The 24,862-nt window shown below is 58.1% G+C and overlaps 1 protein-coding gene across 1 annotated transcript; it reads right to left on the reverse strand.

Annotated features, from left to right (window-relative positions):
- Positions 1 to 1,291: 1,291 nt before the first annotated feature.
- Positions 1,292 to 17,029, reverse strand: EFHD2 (EF-hand domain family member D2). Its single transcript, XM_079776895.1, has 4 exons — positions 16,633 to 17,029; positions 4,886 to 5,033; positions 3,749 to 3,883; positions 1,292 to 2,872 (listed from the first exon to the last, which is right to left on the reverse strand). Exons 1-4 carry the CDS (start codon positions 16,947 to 16,949, stop codon positions 2,741 to 2,743), a joined length of 732 nt encoding a protein of 243 aa, XP_079633021.1. The 5' UTR covers positions 16,950 to 17,029; the 3' UTR covers positions 1,292 to 2,740.
- Between the last annotated feature and the right edge of the window lie 7,833 nt (positions 17,030 to 24,862).

Consider the following 24,862-nt stretch of genomic DNA (forward strand, 5'->3'; position numbering starts at 1 on the left):
TTTCAGAGAGGAAGGGAGAGGGAGAGATAGAAACATCAATGATGAGAGAGAATCATTGATTGGCTACCTCCTATGGGGATTGAGCCGGCAACCCGGGCATGTGCCCTTGACCGGAATCGAACCTGGAATCCTTCAGTCCACAAACCGATGCTCTATCCACTGAGCACAACCGGCTAGGGCTCCCTTCTCACTCTTGACCCCAAAATGACTTCAGGCTTCTTCACTCCTCAGCCTGTGCCCTCTGCCCAGGCTGGGAGTTAGGGGGGTCTTGTGCAGGGCCCCCTCCCAGCTGAGACCCATTGGGGAGGGCCCTGGCGTGGGACAGCGCAGGCTCAGGGCATCCTGGCTTTTGTAGTACCGCCGATGTCCACCCAGGGGCAGTAATGCCCAGCCTAAACCCAAAGTCCAGGGACCCTGGGTTGGACCTGGGAGAGGGGGTGCTCTACTTGGAAACCAGAGGGCTGGGAAGGCCTGGGGACCCTAGCCCACCCTTGCATTGCACAGATGGGGAGGCTGAGACCCAGTGTGATGGTGATCTGTCCAAAGTCACACAGGGAGTACCCTGGCTCTGTCCTCATCACCCCACTACCCCCGCCTGTGTGCGAGGCTGGGGAGCCTTGGGGTATCTGTGTGTGTGTGTGTGTGGGTGGGGGAGGGTTCTAGAGTACATCAATCTAGAACAGGTGTCCTCAAACTATGGCCCGCGGGCCACATGCGGGTGTTTTTGCCGTTTTGTTTTTTTACTTCAAAATAAGATATGTGCAGTGTGCACAGGAATCTGTTCATAGTTTTTTTTAAACTATAGTCCGGCCCTCCAACGATCTGAGGGAGTGAACTGGCCCCCCGTTTAAAAAGTTTGAGGACCCCTGGGCTAGAATCTCGATGGCTTTGATGCCACTTCCAGCCACAGTGATGTGCACCACGGCCCCATGGACATGTATGCCCCCCCCCTGAACTGGCTGGGGGTATGGGCTGGGGGCTCAGTGGCCCTGGCCTGCACCCTGCTTGCCTGTGTGCCTGTGGGACATTTTCTGGGTCTCCCTGTTCTTGTCTGGGAAAGAAATAGCACCCCCGCCATGGGCTGGCTGTGAGGATTAAATGAGTTAATCTGCATCCAGCGACAGCAGGTGGACATCAGACTCCGCCTCTCCCATTAGGAAGGGTCCCTCATCCCTGGCTTCTGACATGACCCAGGAGCCCCCGGGCACCCCGGCGACCTCAGCCCGCTCCCCCTCCCCACTCCCTCCCTCCCTCCCCACCAACCGACAAGAACCACACGCACGTAAGAATATAGAATTTTTATCTTACTTTAGTTAAAAAAAAATAATTGTACCACCGAATGAAGAAGTAGCTCTTTGGGGGGTGGGGAGGAGTGAGAAGGGAGAGAGAGAGAAAAAAAAGCAATAAGCCAAAGAAAAAGAACTTCTTATATTCATCTGTGTAAACAGATCCGCTAAGGCAAACGCAATCCAGGGCCAGGGCCGCCGCGGGGGGTCAGTGCCCCGAGTTTCCGTAGATTCTAAGGCCAAAAAAATAAAACCTCTGCATGTCCGACGGGAGCTTCTTAGACTCTTGGGGCGTCTTTACTAAAATAAAGTTGTCGGGCCCGAACAGCAGGGACGCTGTCCTGACACACACTGAAAGTTGCATAACGGTGGCCTCGGTGGCCACTCGCTGGTTGGGACTGGGTGACGGGCACAGCTTCACGACACAGCAACAGACACACACAGACACGCACACACGTGAGCAAGCACATGGGGGCTGCGCGGGACCGGGCCGGCGGCACAGGGAGGCGGGGGTCCCCATGCTTCCTCGGGGTGGGGGGTGACAGGATAGTCCCGTCGCTGGTGACAAGGCGGAAGGAGGGTGTGAAAGGCCCAGGGAGGTGCCCTGCTCCCCACGGCCTGGTCCGTGCAAACCGCTTAAAGCACTTCTTGGGCGCCTCCTGGAGAGCGGAGACGTCGCTGGTTTCCTTCCTGTGAGGGGCCCCCCTGACCTCCCTCCCCGCTCTCTCCAGAGCCCCCTGGGACCCTCAGGTTGTCCCCGGGGAACTAGGTGGTGTTCTGCCCCCAGAGCCTTCCCTGCCACGGCTGCGAGAGTGAGGTAGATTGACACAGCTGTCCCCTCACCCTGCCTGGCTGGGCCGAGCACTGGGGTTGCGTGGGGTGCCAGGGCCTGGGTCCCTTCACAAAAATAGAAGCCTTTCCCCTGCCCCACTCTATGCCAGCAGGGAGGAGGCGGGGCTGGAGGAACAGGTGCAGGGCATGGAGCACCCTGAGGTCCCCCTCTACGAGCCAGCCGAAATTCTTGCCATCTGTCGCTCCCCCGCATCTAGGAAGGGGCGGTGCAGCCTGCCGGTTAAGGGCAGGTGGCCTCTGGGCAGGGGAGGAGGTGGCCGGGAGAGGCGTGGGTGGCGGGCAGGCTCACGGGCAGAGAGCAGCGCTGGAGCAGGCAGGGGACAGCCAGGGGTGCAAGAGAGGCGGGGACGCAGGGGGGGCTGGGCCAGGCCGGGAGCCAGCGCTGGGGGCACGGCCTCAGGAACGTGGCAGAGAGCGGGAGAGGCCAGGCCACCCCCGCAAGGCCCTCGACGGGCTGTGTTCACAGACGTTTGTAGGTTTCAGTATGGTCCCTTCAGACACAGGGAGGACCCCAGCTCAGCCTCCACTTTGCCCCCCCACAACCTCCCTCGCCAGCCAGACTGGGCTCCGGGCCAGAGCCAGGCGGTCGGGCCCAGCCCCGGCTACTTGAAGGTGGACTGCAGCTCCTTGAAGGCCGCCTTCCGCTGCTTCATCTCCTCCGCCTGCTTCTTCCGCTCCTCCTGCTCCGCCTTGATCTCCTCCTCGAAGCGGCTGGACACGTTGATGGCCTGGACCTGGGTGGAGGGAGGAGGAGATGGCTGAGGGCTGCAGGGGTCTCCACGGCTCCACGTGGGCTTTCTCTGGGGCCCGCCCAGCAATGCCCTCACAGCTCCCCTCTCTCACTACCCTGGGCTGGGCTCTACAGTCACTTCTGGAGCCTCAGTTTCTCCATTTAGAGCCTGATGCTCGATAACTCTGACCTCGTGGATTTGTTGAAAGAGAGAACACAGGTTCAGCGGCTGCTGCACAGCATGGTCCTATACGTGGGGGCTTCTGATGCTGCATCGTTAACCTGTCTCCTGTCCCGGGGAGACAGCTGCACAGGGTCCCCCAATGGACCTGAACACCCCCTCAGCCCCAGAAGCCCAGAAGGAGGCGGAAGGCGACCTTTGAAGGAATGTCCTTGGCTAACATGGGAAGAGGGAGAAACCAGGGAAGGTGGGCATCCCGGCCCTAGGAGGGCAGGACCCAGGAACCACGGTCCCCTCCATCTGAGCGTGTGCTGAAAGGGTGCTGTGCATGTAAGTGGCCTCTGGGGTGCGCCATACTTCCTCCAGGGGAGGCCAATGTCTCCCACAGGCCCCAGAGCCAGTGGGTGTTTCTGGGCCTGCTCTCTTGTCTCTGGGCCTCCCGTTTAAGGCCCAGTCCTGAGTTAGTGGCCAGGGGCCACTGTCCCCTCTTCAAAAACACACACACCCTCACCCACCCCCGGGGCAGCGGGAAAGGATCAGCCTGGGCGTCAGCTCCCCATCTCCCTCTGCAGCCTCTCAGGGCAGGAAGGGTTGCTGACCCTCGAGCTAACCCAGGGCCCATTACACCCCGGGCCACCCCCGACCTTGAGCCGGGGTCAGGGGGGCACCCTGGGCTCGGTACTTCCTCCCATTCCTCACCTTGGCCTCGAAGAAGCTCTTGGCCCCCTTGACGCCCTCGGTGGACACGTCGATCTCGGAGAGGCGGGCCAGCACGTGCAGCCCGCTGTCCTCCTGCAGCTCCCCAGCCGCCGCCTTGCGGAAAATCAGGAGGAACTGCCGCGGGGAGGAAAGCAGGGGGGTCAGGGCGAGAGGGAAAGGAGCCACCCAGCCCCAGCCCGGCCTCCCTGGGAGGAAGGAGGTGTGCTCACGGGCCTGGGGGCCGGAGGTCTGGGTTCTGCCTTTCCGCTCTGGGCCTCGGTCTGCCCATCTGCACAATGGGAGACTAGGGGACCCAGCTCCTGCCCTCCCAGGATGCGGGGCTACGGCAGGCCTGCTTGTCCACACTCAGCTGCTATCAAGAGTCTTGATCCTCGGCCTGGGGTTACCTCTTAACGTAGTCTCCAACGTTCCCCAGACTAATTCACTCTACATCCCATTGACTGAGTCCTAACAGGACATGACGGTGTCCACTTCACAGAATGAGGAAGGTTCAGGGACGAGAAGAAACCGGCCCCAAATCTCAGCCCCAGAAATGGACGAGGGATCTGAACACATGTCCTGAGTCCAAACCCTTATCCTGTACTGCCCGGCCCTTTCTCTTGCCCCGCCTCCTCTATGCTGCCTGCTAGTTCTCCGAGGCCTGGCCCTTGCTCTTTGGAGGCCACCCGCCCCCCCCCCCCCCCCCCCCCCGTCGCGCCCCGTTTGCTGGCATTTAACCCTATGCTGCCTGGGGTCACTGCCACTGGTGGGGGCCTGCCCCCCTCCACAGGACAGGCCTGCCCGTCCGTCTCAGAGTGAGGCTGAGCGAGATCCGGAGTGCGAAGTGCCCCAGTCCTCAGCTCCTCTCGGACCTGCAGCACCCGTCGCTCCCTCCGCCTGCCCCTCTCTCCTCCTGAGTCACAGCAGCGTGCCATTTCACGCTGGCTTCTCCCACTCTACACTCTAGGACCGGTGGGGCACAGGGCCTTCGCTGCACCCCCAGAGCCCCCACAGGGCCGGGTATACAGAAGTCACTCCGAAAGTGCTCACGACAGGACGACATGGATGCCCCTCCTCACTGAAGACAAACCCCCTGTGTTCAAGGACAATGCCACTCCATGGCAAAGGGGGTCTTACCTCCCGGAAGCTGAGCTTGCTGTCAAAGTCCTCGTCCACCTCCTTGATCATGTTTTTCAGGCCCAGATGGGTCTGGGGGGCTCCAAGTTTCTCCATCATGAGCTTCAGCTCCATCAGGTCGATGAAGCCATCCCGGCCGGCATCGTATCTGTGAGCACAAGGAGACAGGCCTAAGGACGTCCTGACACGGCAGACTGGACCAGGCAGAGCGGTCACAAGCCAGAGCGCCAGGGCTCAGAGGGCACCTCCCACCAACATGTCATCCCCTCACAGCTGAAGGGGACCTCAGCCCAGGCGGGGTCCTGATCTATGGCCCAACTAGTGCTTGGTTACCTCTGATGATGGGGAACTCACTACATGGCCTGGTAGCCTCCTGCATGTTTAACAGTACTGTTTTGGGCAAGCCTGCTGTACAAGGAAACTGAAACCATAGCCCCTCTGTCCTGCATGACATATGAACAAGCAGGGAGAAGAAGTTCGCAATACCATGGGGGTACGGATTGGGGGGTGGGGTGGGCTCTCATGTTAGCACTCACTGACCATTTTCAGGGTTACCTGGGGGCATCTTGCCCCATCTCTCTCCTATCCATACCCCCTCCCAGGAGGGAGGCAGAAGGTGCCACGTGTCACAGGGCAGGCCCAGAGGTCACAGGAGGGAGGGCCACTAGTCGTTTTCCCAGGGGCGGCTGGGTGTGCTCAGGGACCGAGCTGTGCAGGGCGCCTGCAGCGAGCTGTGATTAGATGACGGTTCAGGTCTCTTTCTACCACCCAGCACCCGGCACAGACAGGATGGGGTGGGAGTGGAGTCTAAGCGTCCCTCTCAACTGGCCTCCTGTGTAGGAGCCTGGGTGGGAGCTGGCCTCCAGACCTGGCCGGGGGCCCCGGGCGGGGGAGGCGCTGCCGTGGAGCGCGCAGCTCGGCAGACGTGGGTGCTGTTCGCACAGACCAGCCGGGCCCTCTATCGGGCTAAGCAGACACGGCCTGCCTGCCTCCTGCGGGGCTGGGGGTGGTCTCGGCTGGGAAGATGGGCCTTCTGAGCCCAAAGAAACCTGGTGCCGTCCCCAAGGCCTCAAGCTGGCTGGGTGACGAGGGGCTGCGTTCCAGAAACCTGTGCTGAAGACTGGACATGGCTACCTAAACACACATCTCCATCCTCTGCCCTCCTCAGGGCTCCCGGCCCCCTTCCCTTCTCTGGTTACACACGAACCTCACACGACTTCGGACATCTAACAGCAACCATTCTTTGAAATCTGTCCTTGTGCCAGGAACTTGACATACTCTATTTTACTTAATTCTCAAAATAACCTTATTTTTGCCCGGCCGGCATGGCTCAGTGGTTGAGCATCCACCTCTGAACCAGGAGGTCACGGTTAGATTCCCAGTCAGGGCACATGCCCGGGTTGCGGGCTCCATCCCCGGGGGCGTGCAGGAGACAGCCAATTAATAATTCTCTCTCATCATTGATGTTTCTGCCTCTCTCTCCCTCTCCTTTCTTCTCTGAAATCAATAAAAAAATTTTTTAAAAAGCACGTATTTTATAATGGAGGCTCAGAGAGGTTCAGTGTCCTGCCCAAGGTCACACAGCAGTGAAACAAAGAGCTGGCCTATCCCCTCCCCCCACAACACGTCAGGCTCATAAACCCGCACATTTGCTCTGGGCCCAGCCCCCTCCGCATGTCCTGGGGCTGCCAGCAGAACAGAGACGCCTGCCTGGAGCGCTGAGCGGAGCATTTGTGCGAGGGGTATAAATAGTTCCCGAGCAAGTGAGTCAGTGGTTGGAAATGGTGCGGCGCAGGGAACACAGGGTCCTGCGGCCTCCTCCCCACCATGCGGGCGGGTGGAATGGGGACAGACGGGCCAGCGGTCCCTAGGGTAGTGGCCATAGCTGGGCTGGAAGCAGATGCGGGTGTGTAGAGGGTTGTGGGAGTCTGGAGGGTTGGGCAGGCCCATGATCCCATGGTCCAGGCTCTACTTAGAGCTGGAGGAACCTTTTGGGGGGCAAGGCAGCGGCCCCTCCTTCCCTCTTTGGAGCCTGTTTGCCAGTTGGGAAGGGGCTGGGCGGCCGCTGCGTGGCCCTTAGTGACAGGTTGGAAACAGCCTGGCGAGGACATCAGCTTTCCTAGGGACCCCCCTCCTAGGAAAACAAGGCTCCTACTGCTTCCTGAACTTGGGCTCCAATGAAGGTCAGGGGCATGCCAGGGCCAGTGCAGGCTGCCTGGGTTCCGGCAGCCGGTGCCATATGAGCCTCCAGCCAAGGCTGAGACCCCCTGCCATCCTGGCGACTCGCACAGGGTCACTGTGAGGGCTGGCTTCATACACGCCGGCACTCAGCACCTGCATACAGAGCTGGCTCCAGAAATGGCAGCCGCCACCCCTATAACAAGATGTAGTTACCTTGAGCAAGCTCCTACTACGTAGCAGGCACGTTCTCTTTACACCCCCTGCGCTCAGCCATCCTGGGAGGTCAGCAGTATGTCCCCATGGGACTGAGGAGGGAACCAGGGCTGTGGAGGTGAAGGCACTGGCCCGAGAACCAGCAGGCCGGGGATTTGAACCCCCTCCCTCTGATTCCCACACTCCACTCTCCGCCACCCCACCCTCTCCTGAGCCCAGCTTTATTTACTGCTCCCGCAGCCAGTGGCGGCTCCGGTTCAGAGGAAGTGCAGATAAAGTGTCCAAACTTGGACGGAAACTTGGGCTCTGGATCTCTTGGTCTCTGGCAGCTCCTGGGCCTGCCTGGGCTGCAGCCTAAACCACAGCTTGAACCGCCGCCGGCATCAATCAAAGGTCGATCAATTACTGAGCCTGGGCTCCATCCTGGGCAGGCTCCAGCCCCCAAGGGGGCAATGCAGGGACTGGCCAAAGTGCCAGTGGATTGATAGCCAAGCGGGGGGGGGGGGGGGGGGGGGGGACGGTGATGGAGGTCAGGGTGGGAGCTGGGCTCCCAGAGGTGACATCGGAGAAGGCTGTTCCCATGAGATCCCCGGAGAGCGGGCACCCACATGTGCCCTGGGCTCTGACGTGGGTGGGGGCTCAGCCAGGTACCAGGGTTAACCTGAAGATGACCTTGAAGGTTTGCGCTCACATCAACTCTGCTGAGACTGACCTGGGTCTGAACCTCTGACCCACCACCTGCTGGCTGGGTGACCCTGGTCAAATCACCTGTCCCTGAAAACCTCAATTTCCCCATCCTGGGTATCAGAGGACCCGTCTCAGGACTGAGGAAAGGGTTAAAAGAGACCCTTCGCACAGATCCAGGCCTATGGTAAGCACTTAATGAATACAAATAAATAATTTAAAAAATAAAATAAATCTATTATTGTTCATATCTACCTTTAGGATCAAAGATTAAATGAGATTAGAGATATAAAACGCCTCATACACAGTAAGTGCTTGAAAGCTGCTAATGTCATTATAATAACAGTGGCCATTGAGAACCTTTTGAGAGCCAGACACTATGTTAAGTACTTTGCACATAATGGTGACAATAACATTAATGATAATCAAAATTACAACCGCTTCTCCCCTGGTACCAGGCCTGATGGGGCATGGCTGGGCGGACATGCCTGTGGTAGACTGGCCGGGAGGCAGGGGGTGGACAAGATGTCCCCGAGGTCCCTCCAGCATCTCCCCCTCCTCTGAAGGTCCCACCACTTCCCCCACTAGGCCTGACTCAAAGACCCCGCCCCCGGGGGAGGTGGAAAGACAGCAGGACACAGTCCTTCACACTCGTGCTGGGCAGAGGGAGAGAGGAGTCCCAGCCCTAGAGTACTCTCCTGTCCCTCCCCCTACAGGGAGGGAAGTGACGTGACGAAGGCAGAGACTGTCATTGTGCCACAGCAGGTGGGCGACTGGCCACACAGGAGAGAACCATGTTCTAGGCGGGAGGGCAACAGGCATCCCCCTGGCTGGGGAGGGCCTCTCATCCATCAGCCCGCTCCCTGAGCTGGAACGGAGGCCGCAGGTGGCTCAGAGGATCCAGGGAAAGAGTTGGCACAGCAGAGCCATCTGAATAGCCTGGTCTACCCCCTTCATGTTATGTGGGGACACTGGGGTCCAGAGCGGGCAGCAACCAGCCCAGGGTCACCCAGTTGGCAGATGGCAAGATTCCAAAATCTGTCCTCCCTGCCTGCCTCCCTCTTCTTCCTGGTCCCATGGAGGGTCCTGAATTCTCAAGTTTGCAGGGCTAGGGGAGGCTGGGCTGAGAGCCGGGCGTGGGGCCTGCCTGGGAGGCCCAATTCCATTGGCGAGACTGGCAACAAAGCTCCCGGGCTGGGAGCTCAGCACTTTTCTCCAGCGCTGGAGGGAGGTGGCTGCACCTGGCACCGTGCCCACATTCCTCCCCGCCTCCCCCTGAATAGTTCTCAACAGGGAGGGCGGCAGCTGCTGCCCCGGATGCTGGTGACAAAATCCCCTCCCATCCGTCCTTGAAAGTGGCACAGCGGGCACCACCCAGGCGGACTTTGCCCTTTGGGAAGAGCAGGTCCCACCAGCCGGCTGCTTCTCCCCCCCCCCCGGCCCCCACCCCTGGTTCTGATAACCAGGAGTCATGGGGGTGCGCAGTACTGTCCCCATTTCATAAGAATATTATTAGTGTCTGCTCTTTACTGAGCACTTACTATGTGCCAGGCACTGTGCCAGTGTCCTGAACCAGATCTTCACAAGAACTCTGTGAAGCAGGCATAAATATCCCCATACTACAGATGGAGAGACTGAGGCTCAGGGTGGAAGCGACTTGGCTGAAGCCACAGTTCACAAGAACAGAGCTGGGGTCCGAACCCTGGCCTGTTGGAAAACACGCACTTTTAACGGCTGTGCTGCATTCTGACGCCTACAGACCCTGTAGCAGAGAAGCCCAGGTTGGGGCAGGGATGCTGGAGGCCACTTCATGTAGCCATTTGTGAGGGTCGGATTCTAAATGTGGTTTTCCCGCTTAAATATACGGAGGACGGGAGGCTCCCTGCCTCCTTCAGGCAGCCCGTTTTGGCTTAGGAACTGCAGTAGAAAGCTGACCCTCACACACGACCCTCCCCATTCGTCAGCTGTGCTGCACAGCCCGATGGCAGGTGAGGAGCTATGGCAGCTACTGCACAAGGGGAAGGCAGGAGCAGTTGGTCTGGGAGCACAGGGGACCCCAATCTGTCTCTTCTGATCCCTGTCCTAGGCCTTTGCTGATGGCCCTCTGCCCACGGGAGTCCAGGAAGACAGACAACTGGAGGCGGTGTTCATGGACCAAGAACCCCTCTCCCCGTCCCCCTGCCCCCCAGGCCCACCCGGCTTTGGTCTCAGCATTCACAGACCTGGTCCTCCCCCATCTTGTCTGGGGAGGTCCCAGTAGCTCCTAGGCCTCTACTCTTTGTCCTAGGAAATGGGAACCTAGGTCCCTTGGGGCAGGAAAGTTCTGCCAGAGAGAGAAATCCTGGCTTTGCTATTCCATACAGCCAGCCTGGCCCTGCGGCCTCCCCCCCACGGGGGTGGATGCGCTCATGTGGGTGATGACGGCCTGGCAGTGCCCATCCGTTCCTCACGCCCCCACCAGAGACTGCCTGACTCATGCAGGGAAAACCCAGCTGCTCACCACTTCCTCTTGTCTTATCTGCAGGATCTGAAAGGTAACCTGTTGCCCTGCGTCAGCCAAGGGTGTGTGCGCGTGGGCGTGTGCTGCTCTGAGGATCAAGTGGGAGACCCGAGGCTGATGGCAACCTGCTGGGGGCTGTCGGGGCTGGGGAGCATCCTAAGTGGGGGCTCAACCACTTCACACTGGCCCGGGAGGGGCAACACCCTCCACCCCTAGTGTCAGCGGTGGGTTTCCTGCCAGCTCACCCTAAACCGCCTCCCTCCCTGCCCGCTCTTAACAACATGCACACCCGGTGGATCTGGTTAAAATGCAGATTCTGATCCAGTAGATCTGGGGCGGCACCTGGGCACCTGCGTTTCTACCAGCTCCCGAGCGATGCGGGTGCTGCTCTATCTGGGTCCCCTGGGAGCAAGGGACTTGGCGTGGAGGCGGACCTGATTTCAAGTCCTGTCTCATGCTTTGGACAAGTCATGTGAGGCTCCTGGAGGCTCAGTCTGCTTATCGGTGAAATGGGTGATGAGAATCTCACGGGGTGTTAAAGAGATACAGCGCCTGGAAAGGAGTGGCCCTTTCAATCAGAGGAAGGCGGAGTGCTGGAGCTGGGTCTCCACACAGGCCAGGAACCCGGGGTGGGCAGGGGGGCGGGGAGGGGGGCCTCCTTCCTGGCATGGAACCCCCACTTCTCTGCAGGCCTTGGAAAGCAGAAGTCAGCGCAGCAGAAGGCTGCCCGGCAGCCAGCGGGAACTCAGCTGCTGGAGGGTGTGGGACCGTCCCTGATGAGGTGGCAGAGACTCCCTCCTCTGCTGGGCTGGGCTCCCCTTGCAGGAAAGGCCTTTAACCTGCCTGAGGCAGCAGGCCCTGGCCTCCCAGAGCCTGGACAGCAAGCCGGCCTTGGGCCCAGAGGGCAGGGAGGAGAGAAGGCTGCCGGGAAGGGAAGGTGCCAACCAAACGGGAACTAAAAGTCCCCGGGGGAGGAGAAAGGTGACTCAGAGCCAGAGGGAAGGAGGGCGAGCAGAGGGCGAACACTGAGGTTGGAAATCCTCTCTCCCCAGAGAGTCAAGCTTCTGGCTGCTGCTGGTGGGAGGTCCCAACCTCTGCATCCCCCAGAGGGTCTCCCCCTGAGGCTCTGAAAGTCCCCCTGTCCCCCAACCATAAACACAGCCCTCACGCGGCCTCTGGAGGTCCCCGGGCCTGGTTCTAATCCTGCCACCGCCTTGAGCCTCAATGTCCTCATCTGGCAAATGGGGATCACAAGGACAGGACGCACCTCGCTGTGTGGGAGTGAGGATTAAATTCCGTTTCTGAAATAGCACACACAGGCTCCTCTGGGAGTAACTGGCCTTGGGGGCTCCCTTGAACAGGGAGAGGGTGTGGAGGCAGACTGGCTGAGGAGAGCCAGCGTCACGGCATTCCCTTAGGACTTCCAGTGCTCGCGGGAGAAATAGAGAAATGGAACCTCCCATCTCGAGCCCAGTGGCCATCCTCTCTCCCCAAAGGCCCCCCTATACACGCTGCTCTCTGAGTCTTTAGGCTCCTCGAGGGCAGGAACGGGGTTCTTCCCGTAGTTTCTGGCTGGGACCTGCACACAGCGGGACCTTAATGTAACGTCTGTTAGATGAGTGATCCAAAGAGGGGACTCGAGGTTTTCCAGAATCACCACCTATGCTCCCCAAGACCCACAGACCAGACCCCATGGTGGACTCTACAAAGGCTTAAGACTTTTGGAACTTAATCCTCAGAACTTCACCTGGCACGTTCTGCAGCCCCGGGGGAAACTGAGGCTCGGAGACGCTGGGCATCCGATCGGGCGTCGGAGTGCCGCTTTTGTACCACTCCGGAGCCGCTGTCTGCTCTTCCCCCTTTTCCGCCACCTGCCTTCCGCGTAACTACGTGATAATGAATTCCTGTCCCCATTTCTGCTATTTATCAAAGCCACGTGGAGCTGTCAATCAGAGCGTCTGTCAGCAGGGGCGTCTGCCTTGCTGGGTACCTGTCACTCTGGCCCGAAGCAGGAGGCTCGCTGCCAGCCCAGGAGCTCCCTGGGGGTAGGCGGAGGCAGCTGGGTGACAGCTCAGACAACCACCGCTAGGGCTGGGGCTGATGGTGATAGGACTTACTTCGTGCCAAGCTCTGGGTTAAGTACTACGTGCCACCCCTGTGAGGGGCGTGCCGTGACTCTCCCTGTTCTGGGGTGAGGAACTGAGGCTCAGGAAGGGTTCAGTGTCCCGTCCCAGGACCCAGCGCCGCAGAGTCCAAAGGCCCTTGCCCTAACCACTGCACCACACTGCCTTCCAGGAAGAGGAGGGGAGGAGCTGTGAGCGGCAAGGATCTGAGCAGGTGAAGAGGAGGGAGGGCGGGGTGGGAGGGAAGTGGAGTCCAGGAGAGGGAAGCCTGCCTCTGACGCAAGGGGTCATGAGATAAGGTGGCTGGGGACGGGGCTGGGCGAGGCAGGGAACTAGGGCATCTTCCTCCGATTCCACAGCCGGTTCAGAATTACACGCTGCCTACGTCTCTGGCAGGTCTCGGCTTACAAAACCCTGCCGAGTCCTACGCAGGCTGCTGCCAGCCCAGAGGGGCCCCCTTGACGTTCTCTGGGGCCACGCCTTCCCCCCTTGCCTGGAGGTTCCTGAGACAGCCCTGGGGTGGGGGTGGGGGTGGGGAGAGGGTGGATGAGAGACAGTGGACGCAGCCTGAGCCCGCACAGGGAGGGAGGACTGATTGTCCAGGCTCCACTGACGCGGTGCGCCCACGTGCCGGCCCTGTGCCCGAGCCCTACATGCGTCACCTCCTCGGAGCTTCAGCCCCAGAAGTGGGCACCATTGTCCCCGCTGTCCAGACAAGGGCGCTCTGCTTCAGCCACTGAAAACCTCCCTGGGACCCCAAGCAAATCACTACACCTTTCTGGGTCTCAGTTTCCTCTTCTGTAAAATGGGGAGAAGGGCTGGAGGCAACCCTCAAGGTCTGTCCCTGCTGGAACCCGCATGGCTGTGGCGTGAGGTCAGTGATGGGGGTGGAGAGCCCATGTTCCCCGTCCCCTTCACTCTCCCCCACCTCCCTCCTCAGGAAGCATCTGCTGACGAACACGGAATGGATGGACTGCAAGACCCTGGGAGGCAGTTCTGCCACCTAGAAGGGCTCAGGACCCCTCGGTAATAAGGTCACTGCCGAATCCCCTTTGCGAATAATCAGAGAGAGCATGCTCCTTTACAGGTGGGAAGACTGAGGCCCAGGGAGAGCAGGCACACTAGGTAACTCAGGGGTAGAGGCACAAGACGCCCAGGCTCCTGGCCACCAAGGAAAGGCCGGCTCCCAGCTCCCTCTGACCTCCCGTCCCCTGCACGGGGCTCTGGTGGACGGCCGGACCCCCCTCCCTGCCCGGGAGCTGGGGACCAGGGTGGAAGTCGCTCAGCAGAGCCCTGGCTGCGGTCCTGAGGCCCTGCTGGGACCCAGCGGGTTGCAGCCCCTCTCAGGCAGCAGAAGCAGAACGGGGGTTTTGTCCTCCACGAGAGCCTGGCTGTTGGCTGCTCACCACCGGACTGGGCGGGCTGGGCTCGGCTGGCACAGTGAAGCCTTGTTTCCTTGAATACAAAATCTGCAGCTTTCCATTCAGGCCAGGGCCCCCGGCGGGCAGCACTTCCTTCCCTAGAAGTCCAGCTCCCTGGCCCCTTCCTGCCCCTCACCCCTCCCAACGCCCCCAGCAGCCAGCAGCAGCGGGGCCAAGAGGCGGCCTGCCAGGGTTCCACTCCCCCAAACTTCACCAAAGTTCTCCTCAAACTAACACCAAAACCAGCCTCTGCAAAAAGCCAGCTTGTTCTGCAAACGCAGACCACTCCCCCCAGCCCCGGCCCCAGGGCCCTGCTCTGCGGGCAGCTGGGCTCTCCCAACCAGCTCATGTTTTTCTTGGGGGGGGGGGCGGGGAGGGATGCTGTGGAACCCCAAGACAAGGAGGGCTCCAGGGGAAAGGAGGGGGCTGGTGCTGGGTGGGCTCGCAGGCAGAAAATCACCCATGAACATGGAAGGGGTGTTGGAGGAGTGTGTTTTCCCACGTGGAAGCCGATGGCTGTGACGGGAAACACGGAAAGGAAGAACATGGGTTTTGGAATCAGAGACCCGGTGGGTTCTGATCCTGACAAGTTACGTCTGTGCCCAAACTCCCCAACTGTGCCATGGCAATGATGGCCCCGTGGCTCAGAGAAGCAATGAGCTCCTTAGTGCCTTGATGCCACTGATGCAGGGATCTGGGCGGCGCTGAGTGACCTCGCCTGCACTCCGGGCAGCCTCTACAAGGAAGTTCCAGACAGGGAAGCAACACCCCATCCTGGGCTCAAGGAACTGTCAATCTATTCCTGCCAGAATTTGGGAAATCTTCACCTCCTGGAAATCCTGGAAATTTCCTTGTTGGGCGATTTCCTTGTTTTCCTGACCGTGCCAATCTGTGGCTGGGAAGAAACTTTAGAACTCCCAACAAGTCAAAGAGGCAGCCGCCGGGACCGGCATGCAGAGGCCCAGAGGGGAGTCAAGGACTGTTTCCCCCCAGGAGGGCCCCTAGAAAAGTAGGGGGCACCCAGCCCTCCAGGCCTGGGAACCAGAAACCTCTTCCCCTGTGTGGTTGGGGCCAAATGCAGAAGCAGCAGCTGCAGCAAGTGCGAGAAGTGGGAAGAGCTTTATCCAGCTCGGAGGTTGCAAAACCCCACCTTCTTGGGCTTCCTGCTCGCCGGCTGGACAGCCAGCTGTCTGTGGCTGAGACACAGCCCCAGCCGGCTCTACCTCCGGGCAAGGCGGGCCGGCACCCCTCCCTGGCCTTGGGCTGTTTGTCCCCGGCCAGAGACCTCCTGACTCCTCCACCCTAGACCTGGTCTCCACTTCCTCCCAGATCCACTCCAGACCAGGACTCCTGGGCTGGGTCCCCTCCAGAAGCCAAGGGCAGGACAGGACGTGGGAAGGGTGCTGAAGGGAGGGGGGCTAGAGGGGAGTGTGGCTGACCATCTCAATCCCAACGGGGTTGAATCAGGGATGACCAGAGGGGACCTGGCACCCTTTCTCTCCTTCAACAGAGATAGTAAGGGTGTTTCTTTGAGGGGGAAGGGCTAAGTCCACCCACCAGGGTGCCTGTCCAACCTGCTGAGAACACAGGTGTGGTACTATGTGGAGTGAGGGGTAAGGCTGAGAGCAACTGGGAAGTGAGGAAGGTGTGGGCATCTGGGACCCTGTGTGTGGGGCGGGAAGGGGACACACAGTAGCCAGGAGGGCACAGGGGAGGGGGTGAGGAGAGATGAGACTTTCTGACAGGAAGCAGGGGGGCAGTGATGGCAAATCGGCTGGGTGGGTGTTGGGGTGAGGGCAAGAGGAGGGAGGGGCAGTGTGTGGGGAGAGGAGGGGACTGAGCCCTTAGGAGATATTTGGGGGGGGGGGGAGAAGTTGCACATACCTGCAAAATGGGGAGGGGCAGGGACTGAGGGGTCCCTCCCTAGGGAGACCACCGGAGGTCAAGGTTCAGGGTCCTGGCTAACAGAGTGGAGGGGGTAGGGGTGGGAGGGGCTGAAGGGTTTTGATCATAGTTTGCTACCAGGTGCTGAATAACTACAGGGGGAGGGGGATGGGATCTGAGACAGGCAGAGGGAATGAAGAGACCCCAAGGTGAGGAATGTGCGTGGCATGGGGTGCAGGGTAGGGTTATCTTTGCTGAGGAGCTGGGGTGTGTGTTGGGGTGGGGGTGGGAGTTCGAGTAGCTTGTGGGGGGCGGAAGGGACGCCTAGGGAGTCCTCAGTCTCAGTGTCAGATGGTGGGGGGGACGTCACTAACAGGGCAGGTCCTAGGCCAGCGACCCGGAGTGTTCAGAGCCATGTAAGCAGGGGTAGTGGGGGCTCCCCGGGCTCGTGATGATCTAGAAGGAGCCGCCGGGTCCCCCACTCCTGTGCATGTGTCTGGTGCACCGGGGGCGGCGTCTCCCAGAGGAGGGGTAGCGACCCAGGGCCTGGGGATGCCCAGACCCATTCGCCTGGTGGGGTGGAGGGTTCTGCAGCTCGTGTTTATCTGGAAGGGGCCGCCAGGTCCCCATCCCTGATGTGCGGGGATTCGGGGAGCTAGGCGGGCAGGAGGGGTCCCGCGGCGGCGCGGGATCGGGGTGGGGGCCCGAAGCGGCCGGCGGGGTGGTGGTGGGGGCACTCACTGCTTGAACATCTTCTCCATGTCCTTGATCTGCTTCCTGGAGAACTCCTTGAACTCGGTGTAGGGATTGAAGACGCGGCGGCTGGGCGACTGGGGCTCGCCGATGCCCTGGTTGAGGTCGGCGCGCCGCAGCAGCTTGGCGCTCAGCTCGTCGTCCGCGCTGCCCAGCGCCTCGGCCGCCTCGTCCTGCGCCCCGGCCGCCGCCGCCGCCGCCGCCCCGTTCAGGCCGGGCTGCTCGGGGGTCTCGCCGCCGCCCTCGCCCTCGTCCTCCATCTGCAGCCGCCGGCTCAGCTTGCTGGCCAGCTCGTCCGTGGCCATGGTGGCCCGCGCGGCGATCGCCCTGGCCGGCCCCTGCTCGCTCGCCGCGCGCCCGCACCGCCTCTGGCGCGCTCTTCCTCTTCCTGACACTCCCCGCGCCCGGCGCCGCCCCGGGGGTGGGACTTGCGCCCCTCGGGGCCCGCCCGCTCCCCGCCCCCGCTCCCGGCCCTGCGCGGCGGGCGCGGGCTGGGAGTCAGGCGCTGGGGTGGAAGCGAGCCGGTGGCGCCGAGCCTGCCCGCATCCACCCCGGGAGCTGGGGATCTCCGAGAAGATCCGGCCCCGGCTCCATTCTCCCTGCGGCCCCGGGGCGGGAGCGGTCGGGCTGGGGCCCGGAGCCCGGCGGGAAGGAAGAGGGGCTCCCCGCTCTGCAGCCTGGGTGTGGGTCAGGGCTGCGGGGGTCGCCGCCCCCAAGCCCTTGCTCTGGAATCTCCACGCGGTGGAGTCGTAATCACAGCTGTGTCCGTGACACCCTGTCGGTTGTCATGGAGACGACTCGTTGTTACACACTGGCGTTGTCACGGAGGGTTGCATGGGTATGAAGAAGGTGGGCCCGGTGAGCAGGGACCCCCCCCCCCCCCCCGTTTAGATTTAAGCTGCTGCGTCTTTTAGAAAAGGATGAACCAGCGGCCGCGAGGGAGATGGGGCTGGGCCTCAGCCCTGAAAGGTGCCGGAGACGGGGGTGGCGGGGTGGGGGGTGGGGGTGGGGGGGGGTGGGGGGAGAGCGAACGGGGAAGGGGCTGGGCCTCTCCCCCCCGGCCCAGCTCATCGCAGGGATGACTTGGCAGAACAGGTGCTGGGCCACGCTGTCTGCTTCAGCGACCTCAATGCTGAGGGCCTCCGAGGAGACGCGTCCTCTCCAAAGCCTCACAGGATGCGGTTTCTCTCTGTGGTCTGGCCCGTCACCTTCAAACTGCAAAGCTGGGGACCTCCAGCCAGAGAAACCCACGACGGGGCCGAGCAGGTAGGAGGCGGGTGATGTTTAATAATCAGAGTCCCCGCCTCCGATCCAGACAGACAAACCCCCATCTCTGGGGTAGAACTCTGTATGTCAGGGAGTTCTGCTCTCTGACGTTAGAGAATCACTAATCTAGAAGGAGGGGTGTGCTTATTCTCTAAAATGTTAGGGGGTGCTGAAGACCCATGTGCAGAAACACCGCCCACCAGCCCCGGTGCAGAGGAAAGATGGACAGGGTTTTAGGAAACCGTGTCTGGAGGCAGAGCAGCACCCTGGAGGGGAAAGCCAGCAGCTGTTCCAAAGCGATTTGAACGAACAGCCTCTCGATTGATATTTGTCCATTTGCCAGAGTTTAAAAATATTGCTGAATTAATTTAAAAGGCAGTTTAAAAAGAACAAAATTGAGAAAAAACCTTGGCGTTCAGAAAACATGAAATTTTCATTAACTTATTTTTGAGATTGTTTCTGTACTCAATAAAGAAGCTCATGTTAAATGACATGATTTTGTGTGTGTGTGTGTGTTTTTAAAAGCTTGGAATTACGCTCCTGGTGGTCTTGGGCAGTTTGGCCCAGCTACTTGCAGGAGACAGGTTTCTGTATCTCCCACATGTGACCTTGAAGGACCTAACAAGAAGTACAATCGTTTGCTTGATATTGAATGCACAAGACTAGGGACAGGGTGTAGACTGAAACTTCAAAAAGTGTGTCTACAGAGGCTGGGGTTTGCCAAATTCTTAGCCTTCCTCACAAAGCGGCTAATAGCTTTAAAAAATCGGATGAACCTCGACTTGCCTTAACCTATGATTTGCAATGGGTCTGCATGAGGCAGGGCTGCCTTTATGGTGAAATGCTCTGCATCTGCTTGATGTGGGAGCACACTTTTAACAGGGAAGAGGGTTTGAGTTCTTCAAAAACAACTTATGTGTGTGAAAAACCTGTTTAGTTTGAATTATTCCCACGGGCTGTATGTCTTAAACACCCCAATCAATTACCTATTTGGCTTGTGTGGACACCACTCTCAGGAGGCAGCGCGGGCTCCATGGTGCACAGGTTGGGGAGTTCCGACCATTACCTATTTCATCTTGTAACGGGGGAGTGGTACGCGCAGACTTGCCGTTTTACGCAGGCAGAGCTCAGGAAAAGCTGCCTGGAAGGGCGAGCCCTTGGCACACCTGGGATTGATTTCTGCACAGGTTCCCTGGGTTTTCGAGTTCCGAGGCTCTGTGGCTGCAGGGTGAGAGCTCACGCCGCCAGCGCTCGGCCCCATTTGCAGGCCTTGGGCTGGGCTCTGCCTATAAAAGACAACTGTTGATCTGCTCTAAAGCCAGAGATGCGTGTTGGGGGCTGCATTTTATTTTAATCAATCAATCAATCAATCAATCAATCAATCAATTAAATCCTCACCCAAGGAGTGAGGATATTTTTTACCACTGATTTTTAGAGTGAGTGGAAGGGAGGGGAGAGGTGGGAGAGAGAGAGAGGAGAGAAACATCAATGTGAGAAAGACCCATCGATTAGTTGTCTCCTGCACGTACCTCAACCTGAAGTAGAATGAACCTGCAACCCAGGTACGTACCCATGACTGGGAATCCAACCCGGGACCCTCCGGTGAGCAGGCCGGCACTGACCACTGAGCCATGCTGGCCAGGGTGGGGGGCTGGAGGGCTACATTTTATGTGAACATTCTGAGCTATTGGACTTCACTGAAGTCACTTATTTAGAAATCAAAGATAGGGTGAAGAAAGGAAAGGCAGGGCTAACTGCTGAGCACTGACTAGGTTGTAAATCTCCCAGGAACTCTTGGTGGCCTCTTCATTAGGGAAACCGCTTTTGAGTGACCCTGGCGGCGCACCCCGAGCATGGATTTGGGCAGAGAGAGACGATCTGGACTGGTTACGCGTTACAGCATGTGGTCATGTGGAAAGAATGATCTTCAGGAAAAATCACACCCTCGGCAAAGGATTTTTACAGAGGCGGGGCCGGCGCGAGCCAATTCTGACAGCGTCCCAGCAGCGAGGCAGCTTGGCTGGCTTAGTCATCATCGACTTGTTTCTCTTCTTCCTCCCACATCCACTTGTGTAACTGTCTTTTGGGGAGGGGTAAAGCCGTATTAAAAAACACAACAGCACTTTGAAAAAGAAGGGGGAGAATCCTAGCCGGTTTGGCTCAGTGGATAGAGTGTCAGCCTGTGAACTGAAGGGTCCCAGGTTTGAATCTGGTCAAGGGTACATGCCTGGGTTTCAGGCTCGATTCCCCAGTAGGGGGCGTGCAGGAGGCAGCCGATCAATGATTCTCTCTCATTATTGATGTTTTTATCTCTCCCTCTCCCTTTCTCTCTGAAATCAATCTCTATCTCTATCTCTATCTCTATCTCTATCTCTATCTCTATCTCTATATATAAAAAGAGGGGGGAGAAATGGTGGTTGATGGGGCAGATATTCACTGCAATCTGCCCCATCAGAACTGGGTGGTCCCTCCACCCTGAGATGCTGGGAAATAAGAAGGGATTAGGGAGGCCGCCGAGATAAAGTTGGCTCAAAGTGCAGTCCACACTCAGCACTTTGTAAATACCAGCTTACTGATTAATCGTCGAAGGCACTCTGTGGTCACCAGGAAACCCTTGAGGGAGTGAGAAGACGCACAGAGGTCCAGATTTAGGGACAGTCCAAGTCCGCATCTGGAGCAATTGGAGGGGAGATGACAGGGAACGGGTCACAGCCTGGTGGGTCTCAGAGGCTCTCAGTTCCTGCCGAGTCTGGAAGCCGTGGGAAGGGTGCCCCGGGGAAGGAGCTATGTCAGGCTCGCGCTGAGGGACCCGCTGAGCGGGGCGGGAGGGAAAGGGCGTGCTGGGGACAGCTGCAGTGGCCCCATTGGCAGGTCATTAGAAACCGGGCATCTATCTATAGAGCTCTCCTTTTGTGGTTATCTTGGAAGGGAAGAATCTACCTGAAAACTGAGATTCCCCTTTCAAATTAGTTGCATATGCTCAGCTGGGCAGGCTGGGAAAAAGCTGAGTGTTTTCTGCTTCTGTTAAACCCCAGGCAGTTCACTGTCCAAGGTTAACAGCCTGGGCTTTAGTGGTTAGGGGCGATCAGGCAGGCAGGCAGAGGCAGTTAGGGGCTATCAGGCAGGCAGGTGAGTGGTTAGACACTCTCAAAGGGTGTGTGTGTGTGTGTGTGTGTGGCTTAAAACCCAGCAGTGCTGCACCTGAGGTGCCCTGGGGACCCCTTCCGGAAGTGGCAATGATATGCGCAGCCGATTATGATTGTTATATTACACCGTGAAAGCACTGCGCGTCCACATCCAGGCAATCAAGCCATATTTATTCGGTGTGTTGGGCACGGGCGCTGGTCCTGGAATTCTGGTCATGGGCAGGAGTGGGGGAGGAGCAGGACCTGGCAGTTGGAAGAGTGAGATTTGTTGGACCCCATGCTGGGGAGCTGGGCGAGGCTACGGCCTGTGGCTGGAACTGGGACTCAGCACGTATTACACCTGCAATGAAGCTGCTAATAAAATACCTGACACTGCCCTGGCCGGGTGGCTCAGTTGGATAGAGTGTCAGTCCTGTATACTGATAGGTTGTGGGTTCAATTCCCGGTCAGGACACATACCTAGGTTGTGGGTTTGATCCTTGGTTGGGGGCATATATGGAAGGCAACCAATTGATGTTCTCTTTCACATCGTTGTTTCTCTCTCTCTCCCCCTTCCCCTCTCTCTAAAATCAATAAGCATATCTTCAGTGAGGATTAAAAAGAAAATCTGATACCACCCCACTGAGCCCAACACAACTTCCTGGGGGAGGGAGCTGTCCCTTTGGTTCAACGTTGGCTCCTCAGTGCCCAGCATGGGGCCTGGCCTGGCAGAAATCACTGATGAATGAATGCAAGATGGTCTGCTCTGTCTAGGGGCTGGGGTCACACTGGGTGCTTTCTCAGTGTCCCCTCCAGAACATCGGTGGCCCATTTTTAGGTCTCAAGGTCACTGCCAAGAAAGAGAAGCTGCTAAAGTGACACCTCTATGCACCCACATGACTCAACACAAAAGATAACAGGAGCTCTGAGAAAACAAGCCTCTCAAGTGTCCGTCCCCTACTCCTCTGAGGACAGTGTCAGCGGCGTCAGATTGAGGCCGGTGACTGCTGGTCCGTGGGCATCAGGGTGGCCCAGAGGTCATCTGGAGCTCTCTGCTCAGCAGACAGGGTGGAAGGAATAAGTGGAAGGTGCAGATAAACACCGCATGTGGCCGCTGCAGGGGCACCCGAGAATTTGGGAAACTGACAGGGAAATCGTAAAATCGGCACCATGCAGAGATGGGCGAAGTCAGATGAGAGGGAGGGAGCCCCGAACCTAGGCCAGGGACACCTGTCCTGAGGTCTTAACTAAGGAAAGCAGGTGACTCTCAGAAGGGGGCTAGTGAACCAGGTTGCCTAGAGCAGCAGTTGCCAACCTTTCGGACCTCATGGACCACCACTGGCCTAGAGGAAGGATGTGTGTTGTGAAGACTCAGCTCTTTCACACTGGGTCCAGCGGAAAGCAGGCGTTCAAACTCACTGGCCAAACTCCCAATTGCCCGGGCATCGGTGTGGTGAAAGGCAATGTGGGGTCGTGGTTAGGAGTTTGAAAATCCCAGTGGGTGACCTTTTATTGTTTATAGAATGGCAATAATTACCTCCTCCTGGAACACTTGAGAGGATTAAATGAAAACATTTATGTAAAATCTCAAAATGCTCTCAGTGGTGGAGATGCTGATAACCTGCCTCCCAGGTAGCCATGCAGCAGGCTCTAGCTGGGCAGACATTAATAATCTAGTCAGGGTGAGAGTTTAATACAAGGCCGGCATGTCTGGCCTACTGCCTATGTTTATAAATAAAGTTTTATTGGAACACAGCCATGCTCATTTGTTTGGGTATCATGTTGCGATGGCAGAGTTGAGCAGTGATGACAGAGACTCTCTGGTCCTCAAAGCGAAATGGCCCTTTACAGGAAAAGGGCTTTAAATGCCTGGCCCTTTACAGGAAAGGTTTCTGACCCCATCCTCATGGAGTAGTAGATAACCTGCTGGGTCCTGGACTTCACTGAAGAAAGAGAGATAGTGAAGCAGTTAAGGGTACGAAGCCTGGGTTCTGACGCTTTTGGTCTTGAGCCGGTTACATCCTACTCATCGTTTTCATAGGTAGAACAGGAATCATACCCATAGTGAGTGCGACCCAAGTCTGGACTGTGCTTAGCACAGTGTCTGAGGGCTTGCCAAGGGCACTGTAAAAGGTTTGCTATTGCCCAACTGGCGTGGCTCAGTGGTTGAGCAGCGACCTATGAACCAGAAGATCACGGTTCGATTCCCAGTCAGGGCACGTGTCTGGGTTGTGGGTTCCATCCCCAGTGTGGGATGTGCAGGAGGCAGCTGATTAATGTTTCTCTCTCATCATTGATGTTTCTATCTCTCTCTCCCTTCCTCTCTGAAATCAATCTATAATAATAAAAGCATAATATGCTAATTAGACCGGACAGCCGAATGACCTTCTGGATGTTATTCCGGACATCCTTCCAAATGAAGCCATGGTGGTGGGGGCCAAGGCAGAGGTGGTTAGGGGAGATCAGGCAGGCAGGCAAGCAGTTAGGGGTGATCAGGCAGGCAGACGAGTGGTTAGGGGTGATCAGGCAGGCAGGCAGAGGCAGTTAGGGGCTATCAGGCAGGCAGGTGAGTGTTTAGGGGCAATGAGGCAGGCAGGCAGAGTGGTTAGGGGCTATCAGGCAGGCAGGCAAGTGATTAGGGGTGATGAGGCAGGCAGGCGAATGATTAGGGTTGATGAGCCAGGCAGGCAGAGTGGTTAGGGGTAATGAGGCAGGCAGGCAGGCAGGCAGGTGAGCGGTTAGGAGCCAGCGGTCCCCGATTGTGAGAGGGATGTCCAAAACTGGCAGTCAGACATCCCCTGAGGGGTCCCAGATTGTGCAAGGGTGCAGGCGGGCTGAGGGACAACCCCCCTCTCCCGTGCATGAATTTTGTGCACCGGGCCTCTAGTAAAAATATATTTAAAAAGAAAAAAAGGTTTGCTATTATTAGCTACTGAACTTCAACTGTTGGAAGGCAGAGAGAAACTTCCAGAAAAGGGTCACTGCTGCATGCAGCTCTCGCTACAGAATACCCAGCAGTGGTCCCGTAGAAAGCCGAAAAGCAGGATGTGAACGCCAAAGGCGGGCTCTCCCTGCAACATACCCAGTAAACGAATGATCCCCTTTTCAGGAGAGCAGCAGATCCGAACAGGAAAAGAAAGGGGAGCAAAGGTCAAGGCCCTGAGGTCTAGCCTAGTACCCATGAGTACCTGGTGCATAGTAGGTCCCCAGTATTGGTTGCCTGAATGAATGAAGGCTGGTGGTTTAACCACAAAAACGATTTATCAGTCAAAGAGCACCTCTGGCTCCTGCGATGAGAAGACCACAATTAGCCAGAAGATAAAGTGTTCTGCCTCCAATATCTTAGGGTCTTAGGATGAAAGCAATGTGCTGAAGCCGAGAGGGAACTCAAGGCAAGGAGGCTGCTGAGACCTCCCGCTGTAGGACAGGACAGGGTGATGGATTCCTGGGGAACAGGTAGGCCAAGAAAAAAATGCCTAAAAACAAAAGCAGGCACATAAGGTCATGAATTGGCCCAAAATAACTTGGGACACTGAGCAGACGGATGCAAGCGGCACATCTTGATGGAAAAGAGGCCAAGCTGATAAGCCGAAATAGTTTCCCCTCCCCGGTGACCTGACTCCTGCTTCGGAGGCCTCCGCACGGAACAGAGGAACCCATTAGCATGGGCAGGTTTGGGTTTCCTCTCAGCGTTAGGGCGCTGCTTTCATTCCTGAGACCCCCAAAACTTGGAAACCACGCCGCGTACCAGGAGCGCACGTTGGAATGCGATCTGGAAGCTGTTTTTCCTGCAGACACTTCAGGACTGGTTTCCACAGCAGCAGGCT

This window comes from Cnephaeus nilssonii (assembly GCF_951640355.1).
Source record: "Cnephaeus nilssonii genome assembly, chromosome: 7".
NCBI classification, from domain to species: domain Eukaryota; kingdom Metazoa; phylum Chordata; class Mammalia; order Chiroptera; family Vespertilionidae; genus Cnephaeus; species Cnephaeus nilssonii.